The sequence below is a fragment of the Beta vulgaris genome, chromosome 1 (assembly GCF_026745355.1).
Source record: "Beta vulgaris subsp. vulgaris cultivar EL10 chromosome 1, EL10.2, whole genome shotgun sequence".
Lineage (NCBI taxonomy): Eukaryota > Viridiplantae > Streptophyta > Magnoliopsida > Caryophyllales > Amaranthaceae > Beta > Beta vulgaris.
The window spans coordinates 11,200,683-11,210,195 of record NC_079202.1 but is presented as its reverse complement, the minus strand read 5'-3'; the positions used below and the strand labels follow the sequence as shown (position 1 = coordinate 11,210,195).

The 9,513-nt window shown below is 34.6% G+C and overlaps 1 protein-coding gene across 1 annotated transcript; it reads right to left on the bottom strand.

Annotated features, from left to right (window-relative positions):
* Window positions 1–512: 512 nt before the first annotated feature.
* LOC104883881 (uncharacterized) lies at window positions 513–1,061 on the bottom strand. The gene has a single exon (XM_010668450.1). The coding sequence runs from the start codon at window positions 1,059–1,061 to the stop codon at window positions 513–515; it is 549 nt and encodes a 182-aa protein (XP_010666752.1).
* Between the last annotated feature and the right edge of the window lie 8,452 nt (window positions 1,062–9,513).

The following is a 9,513-nucleotide window of genomic DNA, read 5'->3' as shown; positions in this document are numbered from 1 at the left end:
ACTCCATGCTAGTGCTGGTTGACGTATTATTGCAAATCGAGCTTGTAACACACCAAAGACATACATGCTCCAGATCTTTTCTAGCATTCTCTTTTCTCTAGATGAACATCGTTTGTTTAGGAGTTTGAGGAGCAGTTATGGCATCAACAAATGTTGCCCACTTTGGAAATATCCCGTCTATGAGATAGTATGCCATATGATAGGTGTTTCCATGAACTATATAAGTGATGTTTGGTGCTCAACCATTAAGAATATCATCAAACACAGGAGAACGTTGTAGTACGTTGATATCGTTGCACGACTCATGCATCCCAAAAAATGCATGCCAAATCCAAAGATCTCTAGAAGCAACAACTTCTAAAATTATAGTAGTTGTTCGAGTTCTACTTGGGTACATTGCTTTCCATCCAACTAGACAATTTTTCCAGTGCCAATGCATGCAATCAATGCTTCCCATCATCCCGGGAAATCCATGACGTTCTCATTCACTTAAAAGACGATGAAGATCTTCATCAGTGGGCCCTTCCTAGGTAATCGCTCAAGAATTGAGCAGTCACCTCGTTAACAAATTGGGTAAGACATTCTCTTGCCGTACTTCCACCCAAATTCACATATTCGTCAACTTGGTCAGCTAAAGTACCATATGCTAATTGTCGTATTGCCGCAGTGCATTTTTGTAGAGTTGATGCCCCTAATCGCCCAGTAGAATCTTGCCTCTGTTTGAAGAAGGAGTCAGTTGCAGCCAAAGCATTAGCAATGCGAAGGAAAACCTCCTTTCGCATGTGAAACCTTCGCCGAGACTGGCCTTCATCATACAACAGCTGGTTACAGAAGTAGTCCCTAATTAATCTCTCGTTAGCCCCCTCACGATCTCTAGGAACAACTTTCCTATGTGTCTTCTTACTTGACCTATTTAAGACGTTTTGTTTAATGGTTGAGGCAACATCATAAGTTATTGCTTGCTCTGTAAGTCGCAAACTCTTACTCTTTTCAACCCAATCCAACATCATGTTATCATATATTTCATCACTTGAACTAGAAAAATTATTGTCAAAATCCATTTTCAATTTAGATATATTTGAAGATGAATTTGTAAGTGAAGGATAATAGCTTTTTAGTAGATTGTTTTGTTGATAGTGCTGAGTAGATCTCAGAATATATAGACAATTTGAATGTTAATGTTTTACATGCCTTTTTTTTCTAACCACACAATATTTGAAAAAATCTTGAATGATCCAGAAGATAAGATTTTGGACAGCTCCTGAAATGATTCAGGAACACTTTTAAGATAATTGGCTGGAAAGTAAAAGTTAATATTGGACAACTCTTGAAATGATTAAGGAATACTTTTCAGATAATTGTCTGGAAAGTAAAAGTTAATATTGGACAACTCTTGAAATGATTAAGGAATACTTTTCAGATAATTGGCTGGAAAGTAAAAGTTAATATCGGACAACTCTTGAAATGATTCAGGAATACTTTTCAGATAATTGGCTAGAAAGTAAAAGTTAATATTGGATAACTCCTTAAATGATTCGGGAACACTTTTCAGATAATTGACTGGAAAGTAAAAGATAATATTACACTATCAGTAAATTATTTGATATGACTAAATAATGCCAAACGTTGTAGGGGACATACACCATCATTTAGCTATAGGACATGATTTGACAAATTTAAAAGAAAAAATTGTAAAGTACTCCAATAGTAAATTATACGATTTAGCTTAACAACAAAAAATATAATTTGAACTATAAAGATAAACCAAAATAATTAATTCAACAACAAACTTCCAATAACTTGAAAAGTTTATAATAACCCACGAACAATAAGATACTTAACATACTAAAATTGGAAATATACTTAACACACTTCTTACACTAATTTAAAAGGTTGACAACAACAACAAACGTTAAGATTTTTAACATATTACAACACATCTACACACCTTAACACATACATATTCTTAAACGCCTCCTTAAGTTTCAAGTACAATTCCTTGTCATCTTCGTCAAGAATGGGTTTTGCCATCAACATACTTAACATACGCATCTTTGCCTCTTGTTGTTTTTCCCTTTTCTTCTCTTCACTTCGTTCCTTCATTAGTTCTAGCATCTATTCTCCTATATTGTTCCTTCTATCATTAATGTCTTCTAAAGATGCTTGAAAAGAGTCAAGGTTTATGGTACTGACAGTAGCAGCTTCTTTTGCTTTCCTCTTTGCCTTTTTAGGCCATTCGACCTACCATTTCCAATTTCTCCAGTCTGTGTATCTGGTTCCGACCACTTAGAGCTTCCCCCACTCTCTGATGAACATTGAATGCCACCAGTGGGTTGCCATTTTGTTCTGGTCTTCATGATTTTTCATGCATGCATTAAATTAAATCTATTATCATGATACAATTTCGAATAACTCTCATGAGTGTTGTCCTCCACATCTTCATCTGTTTGTCCACTTTTTTTTGTCTCTTAGACACTTGCCATACACACCGATCCATCTTGAAACATTGTGATTAATGTGATCCTAACAATTTTGCAATGATTTTATAGTTCTTTCATTCAACTCAGTTGAATTAGTATGGCGTGCAGCCTCATAAAGTTTCAAAATAGTTTTCCATAAAACTTTCATTGATTGATTAGTCCCTTTCCCCACATCTCCATCTTCTTTTATACTGAAAGTCACCTTCGGAGACCCCTTTTTGGTACTTCTTTTGGGAAATAATTGAATAACAACTTCATCAATGTCTTCTAGATGTTGCGCTCTACTTATTTCTTCATTTGGGGTCCTACTACTACTACCATCCCCGCATGGAAAATGCTCAATTGGTTCACCACCAAAATGTTGAGACATGGGAAACATTGGAAAATTTTGGGAAGTATCAAGTTCATTTTGTTTTGAAGAAGAGTAATGAGGATTTTGTGGTGTTATTTGAACATCATTTTGCCTTGATTGAGGGTTGTTAAAAATACTTGAATCAAACTGAATATTATTTGGATTGTGGTGGAAGTTTGGATCATTTTGGCGTTTGGATTATTTCTGTAATTTTGATCATTGTCATCCATAATTGTTGAACTTTTAAAGAGGGAATGAATTGATTGTTAGAGAGTAAGTAAAGAAAGAGAGAAATGTGGTAAAAAATAATTGTGTCAAACTATGGTAAATTTGGACACTATTTATAGAGAAAAATAAAGCATGTCAAATAGCATATTTTTTTATATAAAATTTTGAACCTAAATTATTTTTATAGTCGTTAAAATTAGTGACTGTTTGAGAAAAACAATGTCCAACCAAAACTTAAACAACTATTAAGTGGGCCCATTGTAGAAAAAAAACAGAAATTCAACAATTTTCGTCAAAGCAAAACAATGGGAAAGGAGTTGCGTTTCATCCTCCTTTTCTGCATGCTGGCCGAGACACCATTTCCTCTACAGATTGAGGATTTTCTTCCATCCTCTTGCTAAAAGGATCCTCTTGCTTTGGTCTACAATGAAGAGGAGCTCCTTTTTTAGGAGAGAGAAAGCTAAAAGGAGATGAAATCCTCTCCATTGTTGATTCTCTTAGAATTTTAAATTATCTAAATTCCGCGAAAGCTACTCATTACTTTTATCACTATAATTTACCTCTTTAGTTGGTACTCCTGCTCCATTACTATTGAATTTCATGAATGCGAGTTGCATATTTTCATGTAGCTTTTGTTTTATTGGTGGCTATTTGAGTTGGAAACTTCCTTTTATGGTGCTTCTTTGACTAGATTGATGAATTTTGTTTTTTGATTTCTACTTCATCCGTCTCATTTTACAGTTCCCGTTTTACTTTGGGCACATAAATTAAGGAAATTATGTACTTATATTGGGAGTTGTTGTATTTTTTTGGAAGTATTGTTATAAAAAATGAAAAAAAACGGAACATTAAATGGTGGGCATGTGAAAGAATAAGACAGAAAGTAAAAAAAAAAGTGTTTTATTATACCCAACCAATGAGATTGAAAGAACATTAAAGGAAGGTATCAAAAACCCATGTGAAAAGGCGGAGAGAAATACTCCATTCGTCCCATAATATATTGTTTGTTTCTTTTTTACACGGTTTTCAAGACGTAACTTTGACCTTTAATATCTTCAATTCCATATTAATAAAAAAGTATAAAAAGTTGATATTATGAAACTACACATTCAGATGAATCTAACAAGATCCCACATGAATATGTTTTTTTATATAAACAAATGAGAATATTTGGACAAAGATTTTAAAAAATGACCCACCAAAAATGAATTAGGCATTATATTATGGGACAGAGGGAGTAGTAAAAAGTGATGTTCAAAAATGGAAACTAGAGACATGGAAACAATATTTTGAGACACCGAAAATCGTATAAGAGAACTACTAGTCTTACATGCACATAATGCGTGCGATAACGTGTGATAACAAATGAAGTAGAAAATAAATTTAATTGGGTAGAATAATTGTCTTTACATTCTATTTTCTCAAAAAACTGATATTTTAATGTCCTACCCCCCTTCATTTAAATGAAACGGTTAGTTATCCTCTATTTTTATTTATTTTTCCTTTTTCTATTTTTTGGTGTCCCCCATGTGTTGCCTTATAGAATAGAGATTATGGGACGGGGGAGTTTGTGTTTTTCTTCAAGCTAATGGTATTCCCTAAGACAAGGGAACTTTTGGTCTATGTAAGCTTGCTACCATAAAGTTCCCCAACCAGGCAAACACTACATACATGGGGCTATAATCTATATAACCTCCGTAACACATGCGTGTCTAGGGATGACCCAACCCGACTACTCAACTAAAATCTAACCCAGCAATAACGAGATGTGCATCCGTGGTATCTTAGTTTTTCTGCTACAAGTCTACTGTCTACAGCACCACCCTTTTATCAGGGCAATCCTAGACAACGTATTTAGATGGCTAAATCACCAAGTTACACTAAAATCTCGCGTACCACGCTTGCAGAAATCATAGCTTATTTATCAATAATAAAGATGTAGGTGTTATACATAATAAATAGAAGAGGGGATAATTACGTTTTAGTATGTTTTTGTGGACGTATGAAGTATGATACTGTACTCTTGCTTTCCTACCTTACCAGCTTCTATGAGCCTACCTGCCTGAGTCCTGAGTCCTGACCCATCCCGCAGTTGGGTTGTACTCTTCTGAAACACCTCACTAGAAAGACAAGATAATTTGAGCGAAATTATTGATATACTCCCTGTTTCCAAATAAATATAATACTACTGTTTTTGCATTATGTACATCCTCACTAACATTTTATATATGTCCGCCGTTCTGTTTTAAATGAAACATTAGGTAAAATGACAAAATTCACTGATCAATTTTGACTCCAATTTATCGCCATTATATAAAGAAAAACATAGCTAGGTGGGATCTGAAGGATTTATGTCCTCGACTTAAATGCAATTACTAATGTATAATGGATCATATTATAGAGATAATAAGTTCGTTATATTGGGTCGTCTATACGTCTTGCTAGAGAAAGCTATAGAACTTCGAATTAGTAAATAAATAAACCTGAAGCCCAATATAACGGATCCTACAAGGTCACACATTAAACTTGGATCAACAAAAGAAACCTAGAGCACAAGAGGGACCTAGGGTGGCCGGCCAAGAGATAGGAAAAGGGGAGAGAAATCTGACCTAAATACTTTTATATATTTGGGTTAGGCAGAAAAGAAAACTATGAGTTTATTCTCTTATTATTTTCTCTCTCCTATTGTCTCTCTTAAAAGTCACATTATACTCCAAGAAACCAAAGAATAAGTTTTCTTCCTTACCAACTAGCATTGGTGGAGTGTTGATCTGGGTTGGTGGACTAAGTAGAGGAATCACATCTGAGATTCTCAATCCGGGTTCTTCAAGCTTTGTGGAAATCACGCTACAAAGGTTATTTCTAAACTTGTATGTGATACTTAATTGTATATGCATGTGATCCTGATTTAAGTGCTTATGAATTTGATTCATGAAATTCCGCTTTATAGTACTTATATATTCCTACAGTGGTATCAGTTTTAGCCTCTTGCATATAGAATTTTGGTTATACAGTTTAATTTATGTATGATTAATTTTAATTTGATTAAGGGGATGAATTAAATTATGGATTGAATAATTAATTGAAATATGTTAAAAAGAGTTTTAATTACTTTCTTTCTCAATATTTAATAGCCGAAATTTTTAACCTCCTAAACCCTAATTTTCGAAATTTATAAAATTCTGATTTTAGATCTCTAAATTTCGAAAATAAATTCATATTATTAATAAATTTTCATGCTTAAAATCGTTTATGTATGAAGATAAATTCATGTAAAAGGTGTTTTATATGAATTAGTGATTAATTATATGAATAAATCTGAAAATTAATTAAAATAGAGATTTTAAAATTTAATTTTCTGTATTAAGCATAAAAAGTTGTGTTTAATTTAATCAAGATCACCTAATTAAATTTACAAGAGGTTGTAATTTTAATATCCTTTAAGAAAAGAAAATAAAAGATTTGAAAAACAGAAAATTGAAGGAAAAAAAAGAACAGGAGCAGTGGCTGCTCCGTTGTCTGTGGTCTGCCGGTGAGATCTCGGGGAAGTGCGACGCGAGGCTGGCCACCAGCAGTCGCGTCGGATATGGGTCGTGGCGGCAGCACGACGCACGTTTGACGTGCGAAGCAGTGCTGCTCGCTGCAGTTGCTGGATGCCGGCGTCTGGTCGGTTCGCGAAAGAACGGCGAGTCGCCGGTGAGGTGGCCTGAAGGTCGCCAGTGAGGCTGCCTGAAGGTCGCCGGTAGTCGCTGGGTTTTGCGTTGTTGGCTAATACGTGAACTAGTTCACGGTTTTCAAGTTTTAAAATAAAAAAAAAAAAAAATAAAAATTTTGAAAAGAACGTGCTAAAAACTGGGCAGCAGCATTTTTTTTTTTTATTTTATCTTTTGGAAGTTTTATTTTGAAAACAGATTTTTGAGAAAGATAAGTAAATTTCAATTATGTTAATTATTGACTTGGTCATAAATTTCAATCCATAATCTGATTTTTTAATCTAATTAAAATTAATTAGGCTAGTTTTAAGGGATAGAATCTTTAGGTGATTAGATATTACTTAAAATTTTATCTTCTTGCTTTAATTAAGAATATTTGATATTTTAATTGATTGGCAAGTATAATAGTGATATTATTATGTGGCTTTTATATATGATATATTTGCTATGTATGACTAGTATGGCCCAAATTAAGATAGAAAATACGATCTGCGTATCGTGATGTATTCTTGTAATTTTAAATACGATCTGCGTATCGTTAAGTATTTTTGTAATTTATTTAATTTAGTTATTATGTAAATTATTTTTGATACTTATGTAATCCAAAGAAGAGTCCATCAAGAGAAGGCCCATGGAAAAGGTGGATGGAGATCCATGAAGAGTCCAAGAAGGAGCCATTGATGCTTAGTTCTTAGGATTAGGGGCCATACTAGATCATTTTATTTTCGCATTTTATTATTCTTTAAAATGCTTATAAGTTTATTGTATGTTGGTTGTTGATGCGCTAGAGTTCACTAATTCATAACAACATAATAAACTTAGGCCCCGTAAATATTAAGGTTTGCTTTTCCAAACATAAAGTACTTATAAAACCCTTAATTAATAGTAATAGGTCATGCCTCCGCAGGGTGTTATCATTAATTTTGGGATATAAGGTAAAATTGCGAATTTTACAACTTAGTTTGGTTGTCCTTAACAAAATTATCAAAAGCGTTTTGAATTTTGAAGCAAGAGATAGTTAAACATGCGATGTTTATCCATCTAAACAAGAGTTATAAAGTGTTATAATTAGTAAAAGAGTTTACTTACCTTGATAATGTAACGTTAGATAAGGCCTCCGTCTGCTTAGTGTTACATGTTGATAGGATCTTGTAAAAAAAAAAACTTATTCATAGGGGACTTTAATTTTGAATAGGTGGTCAACCTAGAAACCTTTTACATGTTTTAGGTTGCTTTATAAACATAAAATTGAACTTTGCCTTATTTTTCTGTCTGTAGATATCATGTCTAATAACAACAACAACAACTCCGGTTTCAACATTCGTCCTTTTCTGGAAAAGGACAGACTGAATGGTGAAAATTTCCTTAATTGGGAAAGGACCTTAAGACTCGTTCTGAGGTTTGAGGGTCGAGAGGACGTCTTAGATACCCCGCTTCCTGTAATAACTGATGAATCAACTGACGCTGAAAAACGTCGTGCAAAACAGGCTAGTGATAAGTCTATACCAATCACTTGTTTGATGGTAGCAGCCATGGAGCCGAACCTCCAAAAGAGGTTCGAAACCAAGGATGCCTACACGATCATGCAAGAGCTGCGGGCCATGTTTAAAACTCAGGCCCGAGTTGAGCGGTATGAGACTAACAGGGAGATCCTTGAATGTCACTTGAAGCCGGGTCAAGCTGTTGGCCCCCATGTGTTCGAAATGATGGGTCTTTTCGAAAACATGGAAAGACTTGGGTTCCCTTATAGGCTCGAGTTGGCTACTGACATCATTCTCCACTCACTACCTGAAAGTTTTAATCAGTTCAGAATGACCTACAATATGAATGAGTCTGAAAAGACTTTGCAAGAGCTGCATGGATTGTTGGTCAATGCTGAAAGGAACATCCCTAAGGTTGAACCAAAGAAAGAGGTTCTGTTGGTTCAAAAGGGAAAGGGTTTCAAAAAGAAATGGGCAGGAAAGAAGGACAAAGGCAAGCAAGTTGCCACTGTCGCTGAAAAACCTAAGCCAACCGCCAAGCCCAAGGTTGCTGCGGAAAGCAAGTGCTTCCACTGTCACAAGATTGGACACTGGAAGAGGAACTGCCCGATATACTTGGAGGAAATAAAGAAGTCTGGGGCTTCTACTTCAGGTATATATGTTATAGAAATCAATTTGACTTCTACTTCTTTATGGGTATTTGATACCGGTTGTGGTTCTCACATAGTTAATGATGTGCAGGGACTAAAAAGAAGTAGGAAGTTGGCAAAAGGCGAGGTAGAGCTACGCGTTGGAAATGGAGCACGAGTTGCTGCACTTGCCGTCGGGAGCTATAGTCTACACTTGCCATCTGGGCTTATTTTAGAATTAAATAATTGTTATTTCGTTCCTACAATAACTAAGAACATAATTTCGGTTTCAGTTTTGGATTCTGAAGGTTTTTGCTTTGAAATAAAGAACAAATGTTGTTCCATTTCTTACAATAATATGTTCTATGCCAGAGCTAATTTGATAAATGGTTTATATGTGCTTGATAAATCATTACAAGTCTATAACATAGATAGCAAGAAAAAGAAATCAAATGATTCTAACCTAACCTATATTTGGCATTGCCGAATGGGTCATATAAACCAAAAGCGCATTCACAAGTTACAAAAGGACGGTATAATTCCATCATTTGATTTCGAATCATTTGATGTATGTGAATCATGCTTAATGGGTAAGATGACAAAATCACCATTTACTGGAAAAGGTGAAAG